The sequence below is a fragment of the Mizuhopecten yessoensis genome, unplaced genomic scaffold, assembly GCF_002113885.1.
Source record: "Mizuhopecten yessoensis strain PY_sf001 unplaced genomic scaffold, ASM211388v2 scaffold11115, whole genome shotgun sequence".
NCBI classification, from domain to species: domain Eukaryota; kingdom Metazoa; phylum Mollusca; class Bivalvia; order Pectinida; family Pectinidae; genus Mizuhopecten; species Mizuhopecten yessoensis.
This window is the reverse complement of record NW_018408887.1, coordinates 385489-413215: the sequence shown is the minus strand read 5'-3', so window position 1 is coordinate 413215 and position 27727 is coordinate 385489. Positions and strand designations below refer to the sequence as shown.

General features: G+C 35.1%; 2 protein-coding genes across 3 annotated transcripts; one reads left to right on the top strand and one right to left on the bottom strand.

Moving 5' to 3' along the window:
- Window positions 1-212: 212 nt before the first annotated feature.
- LOC110466055 (EF-hand calcium-binding domain-containing protein 2-like) lies at window positions 213-26834 on the bottom strand. Of its 2 annotated transcripts, none has more exons than XM_021522310.1 (6): window positions 26735-26834; window positions 6756-6840; window positions 5299-5371; window positions 3232-3311; window positions 2161-2270; window positions 213-1490 (listed from the first exon to the last, which is right to left on the bottom strand). In XM_021522310.1, exons 1-6 carry the CDS (start codon window positions 26799-26801, stop codon window positions 1375-1377), a joined length of 531 nt encoding a protein of 176 aa, XP_021377985.1. In that variant the 5' UTR covers window positions 26802-26834; the 3' UTR covers window positions 213-1374. The 2 variants fall into 2 exon arrangements, with proteins under 2 accessions (XP_021377985.1, XP_021377984.1); XM_021522309.1 differs by lacking the exon at window positions 26735-26834 and adding an exon at window positions 10302-10409.
- LOC110466054 lies at window positions 10566-18225 on the top strand. The gene is made up of 2 exons (XM_021522308.1): window positions 10566-10877; window positions 16902-18225. Exons 1-2 carry the CDS (start codon window positions 10642-10644, stop codon window positions 17281-17283), a joined length of 618 nt encoding a protein of 205 aa, XP_021377983.1. The 5' UTR covers window positions 10566-10641; the 3' UTR covers window positions 17284-18225.
- Window positions 26835-27727: the final 893 nt, after the last annotated feature.

Sequence of the window (27727 nt, the reverse complement as noted above, 5' to 3'; positions counted from 1 at the left end):
TTTGTTATTTTCTTATATTGAATCTACTTGAGTGGTAAAAGAAGTTAAACTTTTTATTACAAACGCATTTTATCGGTTTTAGTAAAACTTAACAAATCGGAAGATTTTGGTATTTAATGGAATTATGTTACCTAATTCACGAACTGCGGCTAAATGTAAAAACAATGATAAATTTACCATCATCGCAAAGATCGTCAACAGAAAACAAATGGTTCAAAATACCGGATTTATTTTTCATATTTGATTAACACGTACAGAAAGTTTTGCTATATTCAGTCAAATTCAAATGTTAAAAAAATTAATGTGTTCTATTGAAAATAAAAATACATATTCAACAAAGATAAGAAATTGTTTCGAATCGTTAGTCTGTGTAATTAATGTCCTTTTCACATCTTAGTTCAGTAGTTAAAAAAGAACACTTCCAAAAAGTGCCATAATAAAACAAGCAGCATGTTCATGCGTTATCTTCTATAAGATTCATCAGTTTGGAAATATACAATATAATAAATACTTAAGTATTACTTAATACACAAATAATGTACGTATTAAACGTGTCGCAACATGTACGACGATGTAAGGAAATTGTTTATTGCATATGTCACTCGATCCGGGACGTTCTGCCTATCGATACAGAGTGTATCGAATAGATTACTGGTTGGATGTACATCTAGCCCCGGGCCCCTCTTCCTATTCGTGGGTTATCAATCTAATTTTAATCAGACTGATACTTTATACTTTGCAGAGCATCTTCATTTGCAATATCTTGTACAAATGGAGAAAACGTAAGCATTCAGTAAATAATTCGGAATTAATTGTTGATTCACTATATATACCACATTACAATCTGTTTTTCAAAATCAAAACCGTATCGGAATGACATTTTATGACGAAATTGTTATAAGCATGCAACCTATAAAACCAACTTTGCATCAATCGACACATGTTTACATACAGTGGCTATGTGTAACCACCCTGAAAATTGAATGCGTCTGTTACTTCAAACGGATAGCAACATCAAGCAGAATTCTAAAGGATTTTAGCAGATTTGTTGTACAAAAATACTTCAAAAATTAATGACCCAATATGTTGTCAATAATTAAGTGTGCTTACAAGTACAAAACAACAAACATGACAAATGACTGTACGTTCCAAATCTTACATGGCCTGGGGCCATCTCTGTTCGACCGTTGACATTGTTCCATACCTGAATAATCCAGGTAATTGTGCGAGACCTTTCTTATGACAATCTCTGAGAATAATGATAGACACAATAAGACAGTATACACCAGCTTTATGTGCGATAGAAACAAACGAAATATTTCAATGGTAATTTAGGTATGAAGTCAATATATGTACAGTGTCTTGTCGATAATGTTACACCTCCTCTATTGTCATTCGAGACACATATTCCTTATATAAAATACATCCTTTTTCGGGATCAACAGCAGCAGATAACATTTCCTCCATTTCCTCTTGCTGGAAAGGTTCTCCTGTGGAGAAAGAACAATTAAAATGTGAACAATTCAATTAAAGTACATAACAATCGTTAATGAAGATTAAACTTAATTATAACCTGTGAATATTCTTGTGCAGCACATGTAGTTAATTTAATTTAAAAGGCAATGACAGGTCCTTACTTAAAATTCAACAAGCTCGTTATCTACAAATATATCAGCGTATCACAACAGTTGAATTTTACAAGCTGTCTTAGAATCATTTTTTCGTGAATGAAATCGACTTGTGATCCTTTAAATTACAATTAGAATACCGTATGCGGGATTTGCCGCAGGTTCGTTTCGCCTTAGTAAATTTCCAGGTATATAGTAGCTATTTTAAACTCTGTACAGATTAACAAAATATGGTTTTCTTCACATCTATCGCAAGTACTAAAAAAAACTGAAGTAAGCTGAAGCAAAGTGGAAAGGTGTCATGACGATCACATGTTTGTATATTTGACTATAAAAATATCTCAATTCGATTTCTTAAAACTAGGTCATGTCATTAAGCAGACAAGCACCGTATGTCTTCTTTTCTAGATATGTTAAAATCCTGCACTATCTATATTGAATTATAAAAAGGATCTCATTTAAATTGCTTACACTTCGTTTGACTCTTGACTCATCAACTAAAGAAATTTACGACAACAGGAGCAACACTCACCATCCTCTGACATGTACTTGGCCAGGTCCTCTTGTGTTAGATGACCCTTGTTGTCGTGGTCCAGGACTTGGAAAGCCTTCAACAGCTGATCCTCCGGTAGAGGTTTGTATCTGTAACAGTCCCGATATACCATAACGCTAGCTCTACATCAAATTATCCAACACATTTGAAATTTAATTATATTATGAAATGTGAATCATTGGAACTTTTGTCCTATGATTTGATTTACTTGACTTCAGCTTTCAAATTCTCCTGTTCAAGTTCTCAATCTTACTATTATATATATAAAATTGAAGTTCCTCTCTAATGCTGCCAGAAAACTTAATTATAACGTTAAGTCGACCTACAATAAAAATTCGTATATGATGTTCTTCATTTGACTCTTGACCGGATAAAAAGGTGGCAGGTTTGTTTTTAATGACAAAGAAATAATAATTGGCTTTATTGAGATTTAAATTGCTACAGAAAATAAATTGCATTCAAAATACCATTCCGAAATCTTATTGAAGACATACTTGCCAACTCTCCCTATTTAAGAGGGAGACTCCCGATTTTGGACCCTTATATTTAGTATTTTCAACCAGTGAATTAGCTAAACTATTCCTATATTTTAAGATGTAATTGTTACATCTGAAAGAACAACTCAAAATATGTAATTTTAAAGGGTTATGTTGTCTCTTTAGGGTATATAAATACACTTTATTTATGTTTTAGTTTTGTGAATGCAGAATCTTACCCGTGGACCGTACTTAAATAACCAAAGCTGTTGATTGGACGTTAAACAATACTAAACCAAACCGATCCCCGTTGAAATTTTAAAAAGTTGGCAAGTATGTGAAGACATTCCGAAAACCTTTTCTAAATCATATTTTGTAGTGAAAACAGAGAGTATTTTAAAGAAACCACTATAGTCCATTTTAACGCTTTATCTTTAATTGCTATAGTACGTTTTGCCATTTAATGCTTTATCCTTAATTGCTATAGTACGTTTTGGCATTGTTGAGAAGTACAACCAGGCATTATTGAAAAGTATTTTTAAACTCTTAGTAGTTAAATGATCGGGCTACCTACCTTCTCTCCATTAAGACTTTCGTCATCATTGGCAAAAACTTCTCAAAACGAATATATCCTGTTGGCTCCTCTTCTTCAATCTGTAGAAAATATCAGGCATACTGTATCATAATGTTGGGTAAGTTCAATTACTATACACAACTTAGGAAGAAAATATATAAATCAATTCCAATGCCTACTATAACTCATTAGTCACTTCAATACCAAGTGTTGCATTCAATTTTGATAATGGTCATTGTTTTATACACCAATGTATTTATGACTACCGTAACTGGGTTGTACAGAGAGAAAAAAGACAGGAATAAATACACAATATGTATATTTCAAAATAGCAAATGCTCATGTTAAGAGGGACAAAAACAGAGTAATGCAGGAAAGGCAAAAAGGAAAAACATACAACTTTTGAGAGTGTAGGGACAAGACTATGCTTTGGAATTTAGCAATTCGGAAGGCCACGGGTTACAATTGTATGACAGTTTAATTATTTCACTCCTAGGTAACTTGAGTAGACTCTACCATACATTCATCTGGATGAGTCCATTATGGTTTACAGTGGTGAAAGTGTTAAGGTATTGTCTTTCCACGAAATCAAGTTTTGCAAAGGGTCTGAGAATGCAAAGAGTTGTTTATATGTGAGCTAAGTAATGTAATGGGTCTAGGTTAAAATTTTGGTTGGTTTAGGTTACAAAGGGTTGTCTACCTGTGAGTTAAGAATTGTGAATAATCTGGTAAAAAGAGTTATCTATCCATGAATAAAGTAAATTGTCTAGGTTACAAAAGGATGTCTGCCTGTACATTCAGTATTTTAATGGGTCTATCATGGGTAGAAAAGGTTGTCTCTCCGTGAACTATGTATTGTAAAGTGTCCTGAGGTACAATGGGCTGTCCACCCATGAATGAAGTACTGTATAAGGATTTTCAGACACAAATAGTTGCCTGGCTGCGAGTGAAGTATACACTTACAAATGTTAAGGATTGTAAAGACTTTTAAAAATACAAATGGACTGGGCCAAGGAGTACAAAGGATATATGTCTGTTAGTTAAGTTTTGTTATAAATCTGTAGGAGTTCAAAAGACTGGTTGCCCCTGACAATCAGTTAAAATGTCATACCACGGAGAATAGGTCGTAATGTGGTGCCACACCTTACATACACGTATACCTATCTACATCCACAAAAATACAGAGAGTTTAACATGAAAGTCACATTTATGAAGCAATTGAGATTATTTTGTGCAGTTGTCATCAGCTCTCTTTCCAAACATATTTTACAGAGTTCAAATTTTGCATATATTTGTAAAGAATGAAAAAGTGTCATCTAAAAACGTTCAGCAGGGCTAGACAAGGATTCGAACCCTGAACTTCAGACTGTTGTACTATCATTTATCTCACTGAGCTACCAGGTCAATGGAAGTATCCTAGCCCAACTGTGCTACAGTTATATCCAAACAGAAGCTAAGGAGAGGTTACTGTATGTCGGCAAAAACCACAGTGTAGTGGGACAGCAATCCTTAAGCTTGATCAATTAGTGTTGGTCTCGAAGTATAAGGTGTAAATTTTCCCCACATAAACTTGCAAACTTTTCAGCTTAATAAAAACTGTGGAATATTATGGACTGCTTCAGTAGTAAAACAACTCATTACCATATTTATGAAAGGTACCCATGGAATAGTCTTAAACTAATGGCATAATGAAATTACACAAGGATATCATCTTCCCTTGTGAAATTTGAAAGCAAAAATCTTTACTCAAATTAAATATCTGCTATAAAGCCACATTTTCAAGTAAGGATACCTGTGTCTGTGAAATTGTCTTTAAATATGCCTAAATTTTCTTAAATCCTTACACAGAAAAGGATCAAAGCTATTTGCACTTCACTTCTTGACCTTGACAACACATATTCCAACATCACTACTTTAAGGTATTCATTGTACCTGTGGTCAAGACAAAAATAAGAGACAGAAATGGAACAACATTTTACTGTGCCTCAGTACAGTGTTGCTGGACTACTAATTATCAATGTTCTGCTTGAGTATGGATCTATTTATTTGAGTTACATCTATGCCTACCTCTGCAAGCATGTCATGGAGCTCTGTCTCACTTGGGCAGCATCCTAATGACCGGATGATTGTTCCTACTTCCCTGAAACAGTGAAATCAATGGGGACTTTTCAGATGTAATCTAAAGCAATAAAATCTAATAGAATGACAAAATCTAAGATATCATACTAGCTATGAATCAATTGTAATCATATCATTTTTTGCAAGTTATCACACTGTATTAGAAGAATTTAATTATTCTCATATCATATAGCTATCTTATAAAACTGGGATAAACAGTTACACACACACAGTTAAACATAACGTTACGGTAAACAGGTTTATACCTATATCATGCTTACAATGACATCATTGTTGTGTTGCTTGATGACAAAGTGTTTGTTAGCCACCAAGATTTATATAAACATGTTTTTTTCAGTATACACAAGTCTGGGTGGTTTGGTGGTGCAGTGGCTAGCACACTCGCCCTTCACCAAGGCGGCTGGGGTTCGAATCCCCAACCGGGCATGAAAAGGGTACGGGGTCAACTGACAGACCTCATGGGTTTTCTCTGGGTACTCCAGATTGGAGGCCTCCCACAATTGTTGGGAAATTAATAAATTTTAGAATTTAAAACCATCTGCATTTGATTACACAGACCTAAATGTTAAAGTGAAATTTTGAAGTGAAGAGGCCAAAACGACCGATATATACGCTATACAAATGGAAAAGGTTCTTGTACCTAAGTTTAATAACTTTTTGACCACTACATATTTGTTTAAACCACTTGTCAATAATGATACATTATTTGTGCGTATGGAAAAAAAATGACGATGACTTTTTGATCTTAATATGTTTGTTCTGTGTGATCGGACACATATGTACAACAATACTTCAAAATAATTTGTGGTGGAAGGGCACTAACTCAGTGTTATATTGAACTATTACACTATAATAAATCTTCTCTAGATATCTTGCATAGTAATTATTTTTATATATTTAAATACAAAGCTAAACATATGTCAATTAAACAATTAAATTTTTAAGGAACATCTCAAATCACAGGCACTACCGCTGAATACTAAGGATTGCATTCTAAGTTTGCCAAATCTGTTACGTGAAGTAGCTTATTTTACAAATATCTTTATTTGGCAAAAAAAATTCACAATACATCAAAGGAGGGAAATTGCTCTACTTTCTAATTTACTCTAATTACATAAGAAAGTAGACCATATACTATATACATCAGCTTAAGTTAAAAAATAAATTTAAAAAAAACTATATACGGTACATCATTTTAATCTGACTTTTGTCAATTTTATATTGTGATGAATTGAGTTGACCTTGAGGCAAATAAATAATTGAGCCGCAAAGCAGTTTGTGTTGATTTTGTCAAGACCAACTTAATTCATCACCCCATCCCCTGAGATTGGCCAAACGCAATTCAATCCTCATAAAATGGTTAAAAGTATTAAATAAAGAATTACCTGACATCAACTGTTTTGTTATTTTCATTGTCAAAAATATCAAACGCATCTGTTATTCTTTTTTGGATGTCAGCCAGCAAGGAGTCTGAAAGTAAAATGTGAAAATATTACAGTAAAAATACCATATAAAGAATGAGCAATGAAATAAATTTAGTTACGAAGCATTTCATCGTTGTTTGAACTAAGTGCCTGTTTAGAAAGCTGTACACATTTCTTATGTCATGAATATATTGCCATAGAATAACAATAGTACTGGGTAAAATATGTTTAACAAATTTGATCCATATGTCAAATCAATATATATGTAAATGTATATATCAATCATGCCAATGAAATTGATCATCTCTGGCAACTTTCAAAAAAACTATCAAAACTTGGGAATTCATTATTCTGTAGACGGCAGCTACTTTAATATTCCTCTTTAGTAAAACATACATTATTCCAGTAATTCCACTCAGAGAAACAATTGCCATGAAATGATATCACGATGGAAGATGACATGGTATAGCATTAGTGTTGCCTGGCATCATAATTAGAAGATTGACCAATACCTGAAACGTGTAACGGCCAGGATAAACTTGGGCTATACAGAGTGATTTTAAGAAGCACAAAAAAAGGAATTTCAAACTTGGTATTTGGCTTCAACCCATTCTGTTATTCTGTGATCTTTTACAAAAGTAACAAATGTTATTCCATAGGAAATTGTAATGAAGTACATATGAAGCGGAACTGGACTGGGTCGATTGTCGGTGACCAGGTTTACCATTTAGCTCAATTTATAGAGTGTCCATCTAGAGTTTGGAGGTTCCGATTTGAACCCTGGTCTGGCCCTGCATTTCCCCTCTCCTGTTACAGTGATGCCTGTGACCAACCCTTGTTTCAAGCATTTGATGTACGCTTGGCAAGGGGATACCCGAACCTCGGTTGTAAATAGTTCTGTCTTCGGAACTTCGTAAGGTTGGGGGGAGGGTAGAAAAAGGAGGGAGGCATGTAGCGGAACTGGGTCAATCGTCCGTAAGTCTGTATAGAGTTGGAGGGTCCCGGGTTCAACCCAGTCTGGCAATGTTTTTTCTTCTCTCCTGTTGCACATATATTTAAAGCATTATACTGCTTTCAGTTGGCATTCATAGGCGGTCTCACTTAAAAGCGCCTTCAACCAACAACAAGCGTCTTCAAGTGACAACAAGCGTCGCCAGACAAAATCTTTAAAGAAACTGAATAAAGTAAGCGACATCAGAAGATATGTACCTCTGTACCAAATTTCAATTTGCTATTTGATAAAATGACCGAGAAATGATGAATTGAATTTTTACGATTGCGGCGTGGCACATGTGTGTATTACCTTGAAAAGTGTCGCCAGATAATATCGTTACAATAACCCGCTAAAGTAAGCGACATCAGAAGATATGTTATTAGTTAGACTTTTATTAATATATACTCCAAACTTCAGCTTGATATTTGAAAACATGATTGAGTTATTATTAATTTATTATTACGATCGGCGGCGTGGCATACGTGTGTGAATAGAAATCAACAAATGAAGAAGCGTCGTCAGAACATATCTCTAAAAATCATCGATTAAGCAAGCGACATCAGAAGATATGTTGCAGATTCAGATTCAGATTCAGAGTTATCGTGAATTTATTATTTTACTATCGTCGACTTGGCACACATGTGTTAATAAAACTGTATTTAATAGAGGGCGGAGCTCTCTCACGGGCCCGAAGGGCTCGTGAGAGCAAAGCTCTCCCTATAGGTAACACGTATGTAAGAAAAATAAAGATTATTCACAATACCTATGGAACTGAAAAACTTGTCTCAACATGGCCGCCAGTCGCACGCGCTGTAGTCTCCGCCATCTTGATCTCGAAACAAGTTCTTGTTTGCCGAGTCTCGAACAAACGTTACATTTTTGTAAGATTTAAAACTTATATCTAACTATAGGATACTTAAATATTTGATACTTTCCGGTTAAAGATGTAAATTCTCTTGACATTACGTTACCGGCTACATTGCTCTAGTTCTGAATGGTCGAAAAATTATTGTATCGGCAGTGTAGTCACGTTGAATCAGACGCTTGCGCAGACAACAAGAGTCTGGTTGAACGAGACTATCATGCAGAGTTACGGTCCTTGCACTCCCAACGACAACTCTGGGTAGAGATTGCAGTGGTATATATTTAGAAAACGGAATATCAACAAAACAACGTGCTGGTTGTCAACAAAAAGGGAGTTTATCACAGTGACGCATAATGATAGGATACAAAAACATACAAGTATTTTCATAAGAATTTTTTAATTGATATTTTGCACGAAAAAAAATAGAAGAAAAAAAATTGAATCCATACTGTACTGTAACATTTTCATTTTTGATTACTATCTCACAGCTATTTTTTTATTCATAAAAGAGAATCTGCTGTTTTACAAATCTGCACGATTTAAAAAAAAATCTATCCAGTTTTATGTGCTGAACTGATTCAATTTCTAATTGAGGAAACAATACATTTTCTCTATTGCTAAAACTATACATAAAGCAGAGACATATAAAGCATATAGTCAGTAAGTTGCTGAAACAAATGTATTCATCCACAATATATATCTATTGACTCTCTTGGCTGCAATGATGGGTATTGAAAAATGACAAAAATTGTGATTTCGCATATTCTTCTTATTTTTAATAGAAACTTCATATAAATCCAGTTTTTATAGCACTGAACAAATTAATTTTTACACATAAAAAGCACAAAAATTGTAAAATACTATGCATAAATTCTCTCTGGATACAATATTTATAAATCATTGAAGTTAAGTTTGAAGTAATTCGTAAAGATATATACATATATATATATGTATATCTTTTCGTGGATATCAGATAACTATGCTATTATACATGATTAACAATATCCATCCTAATATGTTTTATTTCAATGTCTTTGTAGAATATGCTGCACTTGATTTTTGCAATGGATTCAAGAGGTGCAAATTTAAATACTTATATAGAGTCTAATGAACCTTTCGCATTCTCACATTAATGTCATGTCATCATACGCCTAGGCGGAAAACTTCAAGATATCAAACATCTTGTCAGCCAAAAAGAAATCAAGAAAGGAAACTTAACTGTAATATACACTGTATAGCTATACATGTAGGTCTGATTTAGTAATTTAACACATCACTCAATGCTTGAAAGAGTACAGTACCGATATTCCGATACATTTACAGTACAACCTGGCTCCGCCCTCACTAACGGCCGTGTCGTAAAACATATTACACTGCATAGGTCTTTGCATTGGAACAAACGATAGGAATAGGATGACAATGAACAGTTTAAGTTTCCTGTCTGTGTTGACTTCGTGGTAGTAACGTTACAGTAATGCTGATGTTGATAATTTTCTACAGTGAGTGGTGCTATTGCCATGCAACCTGTTTGTCGTTACAATACCTCTTCAATGTCGACGTAGATTGTTTAACACGAAAGTTTTTCAAACAACAGTTAGTCTCGTAAAAACAATAGCAAAGCATTGTGACACTAAGCAGAATAACTTACCTGTATTTTCTTTCTGTTCGTCGGCTCCGGCCATGTTGTTTATTTCGGTTGCCAGATGAAAACGGTTGATCAATATTACAAAATATGGCATGCTCGGGAGATTCAAAATTAATGTTCTATCCGGAAGCAAAATGTCAATATAATTTTATAGATCTTTTAACACGCATTAAATACTATTCACGAGTTTAGTGTGTGCCAGCTTTATTAATTTTTCATTGAACGTAAATAAATATTCGCCATAAAAAACACTTTTAAAAATAGATTAACCAACATGGCCGCGTCCAGTTGAAGGCAGAAACCAGACGTACAGACTTCTTGTAGATACCTTCTTTTAACAGCAATGGCGTCATTAAAAGCGATTCTGATTGATGCTAAAGTTGACGAATTGCATCTAGTTGAAACAGTGAAAAATGCAAAAAGCTTGTATTTCACAGGACTGGGAACAAATGACAAATGGAAAATATGCTCCACGAATGGAACGGACGTGTGGAAAGTGGAACTGGATGATGACGAGCTCGAATCTTATAAAGATGCTGCAGGAGTCAGTACGTTAGAGGCATTCTTGTCCAAGTTCAGGTAAAGTAACTATTTATAAAAACAATGGAGATAATCCATTATCCACGCCGTCATGATTATAGAGTCTAGCCCGGAAATATCGGTAACGGGTTGTTTCGCCCCAAATCCCGTTCGCCCTAAGGGTTGTTTCCCCCCCAAATCCCGTTCGCCCCAGGTTGTTTCGCCCTAAAAAATATTTTTTTCTTTAAGTCATAAATATCATGTTAAAAATTAAAAAAAACTTATCTTTCTCTTGAATCAAGATATAATTACGTGCCGGAAGGTGAAGAACGAAACTGTATATTCATCACCGAATCCTACAACGGACATACTAATATCCGGAATATACTGTATATTATCGTTTTCATTTCTTTACCTTAATTAAGTAATGTTGTTCTTTATAAAATGCACCTGTATATATTTTAACGTTAAAAATATTTAAAACATGATATAAACAATTAAAAGCACCCTGTCACGTCAGCCATTTTATATAAAACAAATTTCTCTTAGTACATAGATACGTATACGAAATGGACATAGATTAGGTACAAATTGCGTATAAGAATGAAAAGAAATTAATACTTTAATTATATATATCTATAATATATAGATAAGATATGGACATATAATGAAACTAAATTAATTTCTCTAAGTACATAGATACGTATACGAAATGGACATAGATTAGTTACAAATTGCGTATATAGACTGAAACTACATACGTATATTAATTGCGTATAAGGATGAAAAAAAACAAAACTTTCTCTAGAGAAGTATACGAAATGTAAATAATTCCCCAAGTACATAGATACGTATTTTAATTGTTAAGCAGATGTGTACATTTGAATTATGAAATAAACGTTGGCAATTTACTTAGGGAATTATCAAAATACATTAAATATACTTGTATAATAATGTACTTGTCAGTCTGGCAGGTTCTATGCTGCCAGGTTCTATGCTGCCAACAGTCACACACATCACTTCAGATACCATGCTGTCTGCGTCTAACCACGGAGTCGCACAAAATGCACAAATCATCCATAACGTAAATTACGTTATGGATGATTTGTGCATTTTGTAACTTGTCATAAATAGAGCATTTCTCAGTACTGTGTTATAATTCAACATTACTAATGTTGAATTATAACACAGTATTGAAAAATGCTCTATTTATGACAAGTTACCTACTCAAAATTATCTACTCAAATATGCATATTAATTTTTATTGGTCGGTACTATCACGGACTTAAATCTAATTCCGTGGTACTATCAAAACTTCTCAAAATGGACATAATCTCCAATTAGCAAAAAACAACACGGACGTGTGCAGAAATCAAGTAAAGAAAACATCGTCACACGGCGACGAGTATGCGTACAGCCGTACACTAAACTAATTTAAATGTGTTAACATGGAAATAATATTGTTGTATACCCCGCAATTTTTAAAATTACACCATTTTTGTTTCATTTCACTATTCTTACTTATTGTTAAAATTAAATTCAATATATGTTATAATGTGTGTCGACGTTAAGAAAATAACGTAATCCGTTTTTTTGCTTTACAATGTACTTAAAACAACACAAACACATTTTTTTTAAAAATAAAACTGATTTTAATGATATGAAAGAATAAGAAGACTTAATTTGTGACTTAAAACAAGTAAAAATGAAAAGAAAATACCAAACAATGTTTCGCCCTAAAAAAATTGTTTTAGGGCGAAACAACCTGGCGCGAAACAACCTAGGGCGAACAGGATTTGGGGCGAAACAACCCGGAACCGGAAATATCCCTGTGTCATCAGTTTCCGCACCCTTAAAAAGCAACTACGATTTTGTACTCACATCGGCAGAACACTGTTGCAATTACTGATGACTTTCATAGACATGTGTACATGTGCAATCTACTAATCAGTTCACACTGTTCTTCCAGTCGTTGTAAGTGACTTCGACTAGTGAGACTGTCCTATAATCTAATGAAAACAAAGAACAAGCATTAATTGTAAAAAAAAAATATACATGATTATCTTTTCAGGTCCAGTACACTCTGCTGATTGAGCTATTGTAAATGATGTGCATTGATTATGTTGCCTTACAAGCGTCAGCTGTAGGGAATTTCCCATTAGCTTAGCTAGGTAGAACATCGGGCTGGAGAGCCAAGGGTCGCAGGTTCAAGCCCCAGCGACGGCCCTTCTTTATCACTATTTTCGTCCTATTACAATTTGGTGCCGTTGACCCTCTATCTCGGTTCAAGGTAGGAGAACATGTTGCAGGGAGTCAAAGAACCTGGGTTGGTGTTGGAAAAAAGGGGGAAATAATGGAGAGCCAAGGGTTGCAGGTTCGAGCCCCAGCGACGGCACTATTTTTATCGATATTCCTCGTCCTATTACACTATATACAATGTAGCTGTAAAGACCTATAATAGCTCTATTGACCTATCTGAAATAGGTCTTTTGAGCTATTTTCAAGTGATTTTCTTTTTTAAAGAAAGGAACAGTCGCTTTCAAAAGAAGATTGTATCATTAGGTTGATAACAAAAGACATTAAATATAAGTATTCTTTTTAAAAAAATAATGATGTAAAAAAAATCGGAAATTTTACATTTATGAAAAATGAAAATAAACATCTACTGTATGCTTTTTGTAGTCAACATTTCCAAAAACCTCATTGTTTTACGCGTCTTTGTTTGATATAATGAAAATTGAAATCTGAGAAAATATAGCTCAATACAGCTATAATGTAGAGGTGAATATAGCTATATAGGTCTTTATAACTATATAGCTCAATCGGCAGAGTGTACTGGACCTGGTTTTAAAGGTATCCTGTATTTGCAGACTATAGCTATGTGTAACAGGAAAAAAGAGAAATGTAGGAACAGACTAGGATTCGAACCAAGGTACCTCCAAATTCTAGACAGAAATTACCAATTCTAAGTCTTTATCCTCAGTGATTTGCGAATTGGCAGCAGTAGCCCCACAGCAAAAAAATATTGCTGGTACGGTGTGGTACTGTGGTATGTTATTTTGGAGCTTATCTTTTCTGATGTTCCCAAACAAATGTGTTAAAATAAAAATTTGTTGGAAACACTGGATATAAATTGGAGCTCAGGTCCGACAAACACATATTGTTCACAACTCTGATAAAGAAAATAAAAATTGAGTTGATGTGATTTTATTTCAGAGTGAAGAACAAATGTAAATCATTTCAGTTCCGTAATTTGTACTGAAATACTAAACAGAATATTTTGACAGGTGAATGTCATTATAGGGGAAATGCATGGTAGGTATATATTAAAATAATCACATATTGGCAAAATTACCTCTTATATTGAAACATGCAAATTACATCATACATGAATATATAATGTAACAGGTGATGAAAAATGCACGGCCAGACCAAGGTTCAAACCTGGGACCCTCCAAACTCTACCAATTGAGCTATCTGGTCACCGACAATCGACCCAGTCCAGTTCTGCTACAATATATATAATATAACTTGTGTTGGGAATCATTTGGTATACCAGCAATTGATTAAATAATTGGAATACTCTGAAAGCCTCAACCGATCAATTTTGGATTCTGATCGGTTAAATATAACATGCGATGGAATACATAGTAAAATGTATATATGTCAAAGATTTCTGCATTAGAAATAGATTATCTCAAAAAGCACAAATATAGACCTAAAATTTAATAAAATTAAATAATGTGGTCAAAGTGACAACACATCATGTCTACTAGTACGTGGTATATGATAAAAACTCTCCATAGAAAAAAATCTTGTACATCAGTTTGGAATAAAAACAGGCTTTAAATACCTGTTATCCATAATGATTCTTGTATGATTTATATAAAAAAAAATCTATGATGTGAAATTGGAATCAATTTATTTAAAGTATCACTAATTATAACTAATCAATTAATTGTCCCATCACTATTTATATCTATAAAGTGACAAACAAGACCTGATCACAGTGTTTGTCATGGGAGATAACTGTGTTAGCTTTGACCTTTTGTTGTTATCATATAATGTCTACCATGAAAAAAGTTAATGGTAAACTTCATTAAATTTCATATATATACATGTATGTAGATAGTGATCAATACTGTAATGGCCAATGTGCAAAACTGGAAGATGCTGTCTTTCTTTCTTTCTATATATTTGTTTACATTAATGTCATACTAAACAGTTTGCCTTCCACTATAATGCACTAAAGGAAGCCAACATCCAATATATCTGTCTTTGTGTCAGATTGACTGAGAATGAGTTAAGACCAAATTTGCAAAACTAGTACACAATTATATTGGTAAGTTTTTCTCCTTGGGGTGAGAGGCGGTACATGGATACAAAATCTGTGATTCCAACCTATTTCTCTGTTATTTCTTTGATTAACTAAATTATAAGTGATTAAAATTTATGGAATTCTTCTGATTCTTGAATGTGTGATTGACTGTGGATGCAATTTTCACATGAAAACAGATATTGTGCAAAATATGAATATCTTGCATGCTTGTCATTATACATTTACAGTATAGATATAGCCTTTTTCGGAGAATAGGGGGGCTAATGTAGTCATGTCAGCGTCACTGTCAGGGTCCACATCCCACCTTCTTAGGTTAAAGTTTAGGGCAAGTTTTTTCCTGACAGTGTTGGATCATCAAACTAAATACACAGTTGTCTTTTATGAGGTTAAGGCATTTATATCGAGCGTAAGCAATGTGCTGGACCATATTTTATGGGCCAAACATGTTAAGGTACAGCAAAACCTTGTTACATTGCCATCATTTGTTCAAAGAAATGTTGGCATTATAAAGGGGTTGGGCGATAAATTGAGAAAAACATAATAAAGGGACCTGAAAATATGTTGACGGTAAGTGAGGTGGCAAATGCAATGATGGGCATTATATCGAGGTTTTACTGTACATTTGTTTCTATTGATATTTGCTATCTTACAAGTACAACATATATCACCAATATGTGAGCTATGCTGTTCTCCAACATCTCTTGTCAAAATTCGAGTCAAAAGCAGGTGGTAAATTTGATTACACATTGGAAAGAACAGTGCCTCTTCCATTTATTTTGCATAAAAATGGTTAACATTTGACCAAAGATAAATGTTCAGCTGTTAGATGTTTGGTCATTTCATATGTTATTTTGTGTGTGGTGATGTGTGCAATTATTTCATTGTCCAGAAAGGGTGTCATGTACAGTGTTAAAGTACAACTGTGAAGACATCTGTGCGTGATTAATACAATCTCTCACCCCCTTTGGGTTGAGATAGGGGAACCTCAACCAGAGGGGAAAGATTCTTAAGTTCCTCGAGGGTTGAGATTCCCTTTTCTCCTACCCTGGACAGGTGTATCCGCACTTTTACTGGTGTGAGATTTCCTTGCTTCACCCTAGGGTTGATACAGTGGGATTCCCCTATTCATAACAATAGTATGACGTCACTTCAACAATACAATAACGTCACAATAACAATCCATCAATGTCACGTCAACCCTGAATTTTGCATGTAACGTTATCATTACGTTGTGTATAATAGGGGAATCTCAACCCTCGGGAAAAGATTCTTAAGTTGCCAAACACTCGGCAAAGCCTCATGTTTGGCAACTTAAGAATCTTCCCCCTCGGGTTGAGATTCCCCTATCTCACCCCAAGGGGGTGAATGATTCTTTATCTCTTACCCTGTCCACTCATTATGTATCATATACACAACGTAATTTTGAAGTTGCAGGCGTAATTCAGGATTGACGTGACGTTGATGGATTGTCGACGTGACATCATGATATTGTTGCCGTGATGTCAAACCATTGTTATAAATAGGGGGAATTCCCTCATCTCAACCCTAGGGTGAAACAAGGATATCTCACACCAGTAAAATTGGCATATACACCTGTCCAGGACAAGAGAAAAGTTGTTACATTCAGATGTAACAGCATTCAGTTAGTGACATCATTATATACATATTATAAAATCTTTAGAGCAAAAATTGCTATTCTTATATTTAGTTAATTGTGTCATCATTATTTTTGTCTTTCATCTCAGGAAAGGATTTCTCGCTGGAGACATTGCTACTGTTATTCCATTTGTTGACGGGACAAAGGTTACCATCAATGTTGGTAAAGGTGCTGACAAAATATCCATTGATGTTTTTGAGGCAAAAGCTGCAGAAAGGAAAGCAGAACTTCAAAATGTGCTGTTTCGATTGGCAGATGAAAATATGGCACTCCGATCAGATCTGGCTGCTGCTGAGAAGACAATTGTGTCCTTAAAGGCTCAAAAAGGGCAAGGAGCAGCAGGGTTTTCCTTGAATGACATTGGACCTAAGAGTTCTAACCAAGCTAAAGCGAGACCAAAGGCAGGAATGAGTGCCGTCAATCCAAACAGTAAGAAGAGAAAAGCAGTGACTGGAGTTGTGTTTGAGTGATAACCGGAGGATAAACGATTAATAACAGGAGAATTAACGATTAATAACAGGAAGATTAACGTTTAATAACAGGAAGATTAACGATTAATAACAGCAGGATTAACGATTAAAAAACAGCAGGATTAACGTTTAATAACAGGAGGATTAACGATTAATAACAGGAGGATTAACATTTAATAACAGGAGGATTAACGTTTAATAACAGGAGGATTAATGTTTTGTACCCGAATGGACAGAGGCTGTTTGAAACACTGCCATTTAGATATGATATGAATCAACTCAAACTGTCTTTCATATCAAACGTAGGTTTCCTGTTAGTAGGAACTCATTTTCATGTCAATATATTTTTTATTCATTGGTGCATCAGTGTTATAATGTTTCCATAATTTTAAACAAAGTTGTCATATCTCGACTTAAATGAATTTACTATGTACACAATATTAAGAAAAAATCTTTTGCAAACAATTACATATTACACACATATTTTAGTTCATTTCAGATGCTACACAATAGTTGAGGTAAACCTTTAATAAGTGCAACAAAATGTATTGTGAGAGTAAATTATGTCAATATATTCAGGTTCCAAATTTTGTTCTTGCAACATCATAACACGCATTGCTTTTATTCTTTCTCAAATGGCAGCTAATTTTGATTGATGTACCATTGAATTACTTTAATGTTTTGTCTACCATTCATTGTTTGCTGTTACAAGAGGGTTGTCCCTGGCTGCCATGGTTTCGCATGATTTTTTTGTCCAGCATTGGCATCAGAATACAAATTTTGTGGTTTCTGCATTTGAGAAATGCAAATGATATATCAGTTACTCCAAAATTCTGCAAGAAATTTATGTAAGCCATTGGTATACCCTGGTACCTGTTTTTGGTGCATTTAAAATATAGTGTAATGGTGTTTTGAAATCCGTAGTTAGAAGATGTTAACAAATTCAAATTAAAGCAAAATTTTCAAACTTAGACCATATACATATATATTAAGTGGGACTTAATGATAATACAGATTCTTATAAAGGAGAAAAGTATACAGTATGACCTAGATAAATAGGTTTATACATCTTTCCATATTACAAATATTTCGGTAAAGTAGAAATGTATACAGTGAGACCCAATAAGAGGTTTTGTTTATTAAAAATATTTGTATGTTTATTGTTGATTATGATGCTGTAGTACCAATATCATTGTACAAAATGTGACTATTTTATACTGTTTTAAAATTAAGTGTTGTGATACGAAAATAAATTATCAAGCAAAATTGAACTTTTGTATTTTCCTTGTTTTAACCCACCAGTATCAGATGGTGGGTAATTCAATCTCATTGGTCCCTTGTTATGCATGTCTCATTTTTTGACTGACTGGGATACTCGACAGTTCTTTCTCACATTCATATGCAGATTCCCCTTGGTCCATAGTTGTACATGTTTCATATAAGATTGATGACAAAAACAAGATGACCACCAGACATCAATCTTGGTTTTTAGAACTTCTAGTTTATATCTTGACAGATCTTTCTCATATTCCATATTTAGGGTTCCCCTTGGTCCATTATTGTCCATATTTCATTTTGTGACTGATCAGAAAATAAGATGGACCCAAGGACGCCAACTTGTACTCATATATATGATAAATGTACAAAGTGTACTTCTTCATTTAATAAATAGTCAGACAAACCTTCGTCAGAAGTCAAGAAAACGTTGTCAGTGGTCAGAAAAACCTTTGTCAGTAGCCAGGGAAACCTTTGTCAGTAGTCAGGAAAACCTTTGTCAGCAGTTAAGAAAACCTTTTTCGGTATTCGGGGAAACCTTGGCAGTAGTCGGGGAAACCTTGGCAGTAGTCAGGGAAACCCTTGTCAGTAGTCGGGGAAACCGTTTTCAGTAGTTAAGAAAACCATGTCAGTAGTCAGGGAAACCTTTGGCAGTAGTCAGGGACACCTTTGTCAGAAGCCAGGAAAACCTTGGCAGTAGTCAGAAAAACCTTTGTCAGTGGTCAGGGAAACCTGTCAGCAGTCAGGAAAACCTTTGTCAGTAGTCAGGAAAACCTTGTCAGTAGTCAGGAAAACCATTGTCAGTAGTCAGGAAAACCTTTGTCAGAAGCCAGGGAAACCTGGGTAGTAGGCAGGGAAACTTTTGTCAGTAGGCAGGGAAACCTTTTTCAGAAGTCAGGGAAACCTTTGTCAGTAGTCAGGCAAACCTTTGTTAGTAGTCAGGGAAACATTAGTCAGTAGCCCAGAAAACCTTTGTCAGTAGTCAGGTAAACCTTTGTCAGTAGCCAAGAAAACCTTTGTCATTAGTCAGGGAAACCTTTGTCAGAAGTCGGGGAATCTCTTGTCAGTAGTCAGGAAAACGTTTGTCAGCAGTTAAGAAAACCTTTTTCGGGAGTCGGGGAAACCTTTGTTAGTGGTCAGGGAAAAAATTGTCAGTAGCCCAGAAAACCTTTGTGAGTAGTCAGGAAAACGTTTGTCAGCAGTTAAGAAAACCTTTGTCAACCTGGGTAGTAGGCAGGGAAACCCTTTTCAGTAGTTAAGAAAACCATGTCAGTAGTCGGGGTAGCCTTTGTCAGTAATCAGGGAATCCCTTGTCAGTAATTAAGAAAAACTTTGTTAGTAGTTAAGAAAACCTTTGTCTGTAGGCAGCGAAACCTTTGTCAGTAGGCAGGGAAACTTTTGTTAGTAGGCAGGGAAAATTTTGTCAGTAGGCAGGGAAACTTACAAAGTGTACTTCTTCATTTAATAAATAGTCAGACAAACCTTCGTCAGAAGTCAAGAAAACGTTGTCAGTGGTCAGGGAAACCTGTCAGCAGTCAGGAAAACCTTATCAGTAGTCAGGCAAACCTTTGTTAGTAGTCTGGGAAACATAAGTCAATAGCCAAGAAAACCTTTCTCAGTAGTCAGAAGCCAGGGAAACCTTGGCAGTAGTCAGGTAAACCCTTGTCAGTAATTAAGAAAAACTTTGTTAGTAGTTAAGAAAACCTTTGTCTGTAGGCAGCGAAACCTTTGTCAGAATTTAAGAAAACCTTTTTCGTTAGTCGGGTAAACCTTTGTCACAAGTTTGTCAGTAGTCAGGCAGGGACACCTTAGCAGTAATCAGGGAAGCCTATGTGGATTATGAGGGAAACCATTGTCAGTAGTCGTGGTAACCTTTGTCTGTAGGCAGCGAAACCTTTGTCAGTATTAAGGGAAACCCTTGTCAGAAGTCAGGGAAACCTTTGGCAGTACCCAAGAAAACCTTTGTCAACCTGGGTAGTAGGCAGGGAAAATTTTGTCAGTAGGCAGGGAAACCGTTGTCAGTAATTAAGAAAATATTTGTCAGTAGTTAAGAAAACCATGTCAGGAGTCAGGGAAACCGTTTTGAGTAGTCGGGGAAACCCTTGTGAGTAGTTGGGGAAACCGTTTTCAGTAGTCAGGGAAACATAAGTCAGTAGCCAAGAAATCCTTTGTCATTAGTCAGAAGCCAGGGAAACCTTGGCAGTAGTCGGGGAAACCTTGGCAGTAGTCGGGGAAACCCTTGTCAGGAGTCAGGAAAACCTTATCAGTAGTCAGGCAAACCTTTGTTAGTAGTTAAGAAAACCATGTCAGGAGTCAGGGAAACCCTTGGCAGTAATTAAGAAAACCTTTGTCATTAGCCAGGGAAACCTTTGTCAGATGCCAGGGAAACCTATGTCAATTATGAGGGAAACCATTGTCAGTAGTCAGGTCAACCTTTGTCAGTAGGCAGGGAAACTTTTGTTAGTAGGCAGGGAAAATTTTGTCAGTAGGCAGGTAAACCTTTGTCAGAATTTAAGAAAACCTTTTTCAGTATTTTAGAAACCCTTTTTCGGTAGTCGTGGAAACCTTTGTCAGAATTTAAGAAAACCTTTTTCGGTAGTCGGGTAAACCTTTGTCACAAGTCAAGGAAACCTTTGTCCATAGTCAGGGGTAAAACCTTTGTCAGAATTTAAGAAAACCTTTTTCGGTAGTCGTGGAAACCTTTGTCAGTAGCCAGGGAAACCTTTGTTTGTAGTCAGGGAAACCTATGTCAGGTTAGTAGTCAGGGAAACATTAGTCCGTAGCCAAGAAACCCTTTGTCAGTAGCCAGGGAAACCTTTGTTTGTAGTCAGGGAAACCTTTTTTCAGAAGTCAGGGAAACCGGTGTCGGTAGCCAGGGCAATCCTTGTCTTTGTCAGTAGTCAGGCACACCTTTGTTAGTAGTTAAGAAAACCTTTTTCGGGAGTCGGGGAAACCTTGGCAGTAGTCGGGGAAACCTTTGTCAGAAGCCAGGGACACCTTAGCAATAATCAGGGAAGCCTATGTGAATTATGAGGGAAACCATTGTCAGTAGTCGGGGTAACCTTTGTCAGTAATCAGGGAAACCCTTGTCAGTAATTAAGAAAAACTTTGTCAGTAGTTAAGAAAACCTTTGTCAGTAGTCAGCGAAACCTTTGTCAGAAGTCAGAGAAACCTTTGTCAGAAGTCAGGGAAACCCGTGTCGGTAGCCAAGGCAATCCTTGTCAGTAGTCAGGGAAACCTTTGTCAGTATTTAAGAAAACCTTTTTCGGTAGTCGGGTAAACCTTTGTCAGAAGTCAGGGAAACCCTTGTCAGGAGTCAGGGAAACCGTTTTGAGTAGTCGGGGAAACCTTTGTTAGTGGTCAGGGAAAAAATTGTCAGTAGCAAGAAAACCTTTGTCAGTAGTCAGGGAAACCTTTGTCAGTAGCCAAGAAAACCTTTGTCAGTAGTCAGAAAAACTTTTGTCAGAAGCAAGGGACACCTTAGCAGTAGTCAGAGAAACCTTTGTCAGATGCCAGGGAAACCTATGTCAGTTATGAGGGAAACCATTGTCAGTAGTCGGGGTAACCTTTGTCAGTATTCATGGAAACCCTTGTCAGTAATTAAGAAAATCTTTGTCAGTAGTTAAGAAAACCTTTGTCAGTAGTCAGCGAAACCTTTGTCAGAAGGCAGAGAAACCTTTGTCAGAAGTCAGGGAAACCCGTGTCGGTAGCCAAGGCAATCCTTCTCTGTAGTCAGGGAAACCTTTGTCAGAAGTCAGGGAACCCCTTGCTAGTAGTCAAGAAAACCTTTGTCAGTAGTCAGGAAAACCTTTGTCAGAAATCAGGGAAACCTTGGTAGTAGGCAGGGAAACCTTTGTCAGTAGTCAGGGAAACCCTTGTCAGATGTCAGGGAAACCTTTTTCCAGAAGTCAGGGAAACCTTTGTCAGAAGTCAGGGAACCCCTTGTTAGTAGTCAAGAAAACCTTTGTCAGTAGTCAGGGAAACCTTTGTTTGTAGTCAGGGAAACCTTTGTTAGTAGTCGGGGAGGGGGGAACCTTTGTCAGTAGTTGGGGGTAAACCTTTGTTAGTAGTCAGGCAAACCTTTAATAGTAGGCAGGTAAACCTTTGTCATAAGTCAAGGAAATTTCTGTCCGTAGTCAGGTAAACCTTTGTCACAAGTCAAGGAAACCTTTGTCCATAGTCAGGTAATCTAACCTTTGTCAGAAGTCAAGGAAACCTTCATGTACAAATGGACGGACTGACAATATTATTCATGTATGCATCACCCTCTAGGGTCTGTGTGATTGTAAACATGGTAACAAACGTGTTGTCATGTACTACATGCACAACTAAGTAATACCGTAGATATCTCTTTTTTTGTGTAAGCACAATCTGATTTAAATCATATGTTACATGGCTTCGTTAACTTCGTACTACGAAGCCATGTAACAGATGATTTTAATCAGATTGGTGCAAGTATTGTCTGTATTTGACAGTAGGTACATGTACGTGGGCTTGGCCGTGGCCAGACTATGAACTGATGTCGTTTTATGAATGTCATTCAGAATATCAAACTCCCCGATATATATTTATTGTTGTTTTATGACGGACAATCATGAGGTAGCAGTGTACAGTAGCGGACGGTGACCATGGGTGATATTTGTGTACAATGAATAACCCATGTAATATTACATGTATCAACATTTAAAAGAAAATCAGCACTAAAATTGGCATATACATGATGAAGTAGACTATGTGGGCTTCACATTTAAAAAAAAAAATCGAATTTGGTTTGAGACTGCATTTTTGACATTTGCAAATCTGTCTATACACAACAAAAGCTAGCTTTTCATGTAGTCTATTTTTGTACTCAGCACATGTGTAAATATTGTGAAAAATCCAGTTGAACGACCTATGCTAAAACGTGAGTATTTTTGTTACCGAGTAGGTGATATTCAATTTAAGACGGGTTTTAAGAAAAAAATACTACTTACGTGGGTCAAAGTTTGGGTTAAAAATCATGGGTTTTTTTGCATTTTTTGGCGTTTTTTGATGCGGTAACCATGGTTTTCACAAGTCCCAAATATTGGGAAATCCCTTTCCGGAAAAAAACCATTCTTCTAAAAAAATGTATTCAAAATGTAGTTTATAAATATGTATATATATATATGTAGGTGTTGTGCAAGATGAATCCGCTATCCATGTTTATCTGAGACATGCCCCTTATTTTTAGGATCAAGGTATTTCTACTTTACTCTGCTACCTAAGAATCTACTCATGCTTATGCAGTATAAACAAGCTAAACATGTCCGAAAAATAGTATACGATTGTCGAGGTGTGTTTGTGTGTAATAGTAGATACACATTTCATTAATTCACTTTTTCTCGATAGTTCACTCGGTATGGTTTAAGAAGTAAGATGACACATTCTACTACACCCAGGCTTATAACAATAGATCAAAGCTGAAACATATCCATATAATGTATCACAATAAGTTCAACTCAAACTCAGATATCATGGCCGTGACCAGACTATGAACTGATGTCGTTCAGAATATAAAATGATCTGATATATATCTATTGTCGTTTTATGACGGACAATCATGTACAAAAATATATACAAAAATGTTAACATGTACAAAAATATATACAAAAATGTAAACATGTACAAAAATGTAAACATGTACAAAAATATATACAAAGATGTAAACATGTACAAAAATATATGCAAAAATGTAAATATGTACAAAAATATATACAATAATGTAAACATGTACAAAAATATATACAAAGATGTAAACATGTACAAAAATACATGCAAGAATGTAAACATGTACAAAAATATATACAAAAATGTACAAAAATATATACAAGATTTTCAAGTTGGATTTGTGTGTAAATCAAGAATAGTATAAAGCTTTTATTCATGTTTATCGATAGGTCACTCTTAGTAAATTTTGAAAATTAAGATGAAACTTTTTACTACACACAGGCTAATAACAATGGATTTATATACATGCTAATAACAATGGATTTATACACAGGCTAATAGCAATGGATTGATGCCAAAAACCATCCACAATCAAAACTAACAAAATGCGTTCAACTCAAATTCAAATATAAAATAATAGTTGCACAAATAAACCAATTTTTTGGTTTTGATCAATATTGACAGTACTGGTGTGGTTTTATCACATATACCGGTATTCTGCTGCACTGCATATAACAGAGCAATTCTTTGTTTGGCATTGGGAATGATGGCAATATATCAGATGTAACCAAGTGCATACCTCGTAAAGAATAGATTAAGGTGTAAACACAAAAAAAATCATATATAATTCGTGAAGTTTTAATCCTGGTGACTTTGTATCTTTTCAGCACAAGCTTATTTCAAAGGTGAATGTTGTTGTTGCTAATTTCTTTCGATCTGTTTAGAGGAAATGTAATAAAAAAAAATGAGTAAAACAAATTTCAAATGGGCATGACAGGTAGGCATAGCTATTTTCCTAAAAGTCTCGTTCGCTTACTTGCGCGTACTATAAATGATTTGCCTCCAGCGACTATGACATGGTGTCTCTGAAATTGCCACTTCGTATATTACGATAAAATAGATAACAACTAATTCAGGCCTTAAGTGGTCTTCGCTTATTATTGTTTTTGGACATTGTCTAACCATCTTTATACATTCTGTATTTATATACAGACATATATTACTTTAACAGTACCAGAACAGTGTATGCTAACTTAGAGAAGTTGAGAGTGGTGTGTTAGTGCTATCCAATTGAGCGTTTACATGCTGACATTTACACATTATTTACCTGTATGCTAATGACAAATTAAAACAGGATTGCGTCGACCTACCGTTCATACCAAGGACAACGCGTGGATGCAAATAATATTTACTTTAAATGTAGCAAAAGTGCTGCATGCATATACATGTATACAAAATGTAAATGAACTATTATTTGGTTACAGCTTGTGAAATTCCTTTTATTACCTCTCACATTGGTAATGATATTCAGTAGGTGACATGTTATGCAAAGCTATAAATCGCATATAGTTTTTACTGCTGACAGTGACCTTTTGAGCATTGTTTACGACATAACGTATTTGTTAGCCTCATAATCGGACACTTGGTCATTTAAATAAGTCCTTGCGTAATTCACAAGATATAGATAATTTTAAATTTTTATTTAGTACAAAATAATCTAACGTCAAGCTACCACAATTGGTACTATTTTGACAGTTTTTCATTGATATTTAAAAATTCAGATCTTGTATCTGGAATGTTTCTTGATTCTTGACAAAGACTACCTATGGTGGTTCATTTTCAGAAAATATTTAAATTATAAGTAATTTGTTTTTGAAAATAGAACGTTAAACTCGCAGTGAGATTTCGGCCGTTTTCGGCCGTGATTAGGACCCGAATTGGCACACCACATCACAGGCTATGAAACTTGTTTTTATTTCTACTAGTTGATGTGTCGATTGCAACAAAATATATTGCTTTTATAAATACCATACGGAACTATAATTGTATATATAAACTTTTATATTACCCAGTCATAAGGACCAGAAATCAACATTTAAACATGCTTATATTTAACCCCTTTAAAATCCTCCAAAATGTCGTCGACGTACGTCGTTTTGCCATGTTTATTTTGAAGTCATCGTGTACCGAAATATTCCTGAAAACAAAACTGTTCGGTGGAAATGCTGATAAATATCTCCTTTGTTATATTGTAAAAGGGAAATGCTAACATTTAATTTTAAAGTACAATACGAACCATTTTCTGACCGTGTACCAATTTGGGTAGGGTACCAATTGTGGTAGCTCGCATATAAACAACCCGCTCACAGCTACCATCCAATTTATTTTGTCCGTACATATTTGATATATATTTGTGCACCATGTTTATGAGTCAATCCTCATATTTGTCTACAGTAAGCAAACACTATCAGTACAAATCAATCAATAGTTTCCACTGAATGACATATTACAAAGACATCCGTGACAATAACCTACATGCTCATAGACTGACCATAGCCAAATCCTCTTAACTATTATTAAAACAATCGATGATTGTAAGATAGGAGACTTGAAACATTGAACATCTTACAGGACAGCATGTTAGTTACCATTTCAGAATTAAACTACCTTTTAATGTTCATACCGGCATAGAAATTAAAGAATTTACCTTGTATCTTCGATATAGAAGTGTCTGTACTGCCAGTGCTAACGAGATTCCTAGAACAGCCTAACATCACCAAAATTTTTGCTTCTAACAATTGTCTCACAATATGGAGATGAAAGGAAAAGCTTAAAAATGACGCTGATCAAATCGCGGTCATATCTCTATGAACGCAGTTTCTTCTGGTAATTAATGCTTATGAAGGAACTTGCAGAAGAAATGTAGATATTTTTGCATGGAACGGAAAGGATACACTGGAGGCTCATTTCAATCTATTTGGTCTTATGTTGAGATAAACATTCTCTCCTAGTACTGTATGTTACTATGGCTACAGCGCTATTGCGACGCCATTATAACCAGTGACACCAGAAGGAGCGACGAGGTTAAGAAGAACAATAGACATATAGGGAAATTGAACGCACAAGAGGACATCACTTGATTAGAAAAGGAAACAAATCTTAGATCCTCAAGCAGGCAAGATGGCCGAATGTTTATACATTTTTTCACGATTTAATCAAGTTGTCTGACACTTTCTGATTACCAATCAGTTTTCCCGAATGCTATATTTCATCGCCTAACTTAAGCTATTCTCTGTTATGTGTCAAATTCGATTATCCTAAATAAAAAAATAAACTTCATAATAATTCAGAAATAAAAGTGCGAAATATGAAAAAAAGAACACACTGAGGATATTATTTTTAACAATGATGAAAAGCCTTTTTATAATAACTCTTTCGGGGAGGAAACATAATTGCTATGAAGTTCACCAAAAATGTTTTTTTATTTTGGTTTAATTCATATGTATTTCGAATAATATTAAACAATGAGTATTGATATCTTATCATATTTATGACATACATAGTATATGAGTGTGTAACATTGTATTGGAAACAAGTTAAACAGTTATCAAGAGTGCTGCATATCCTGAAGAAGGGTACAATGATTACAAAATTTGGTTTCAAGTAGCTCTAGACTATTGATTTTGGGGACAAAAAAGGG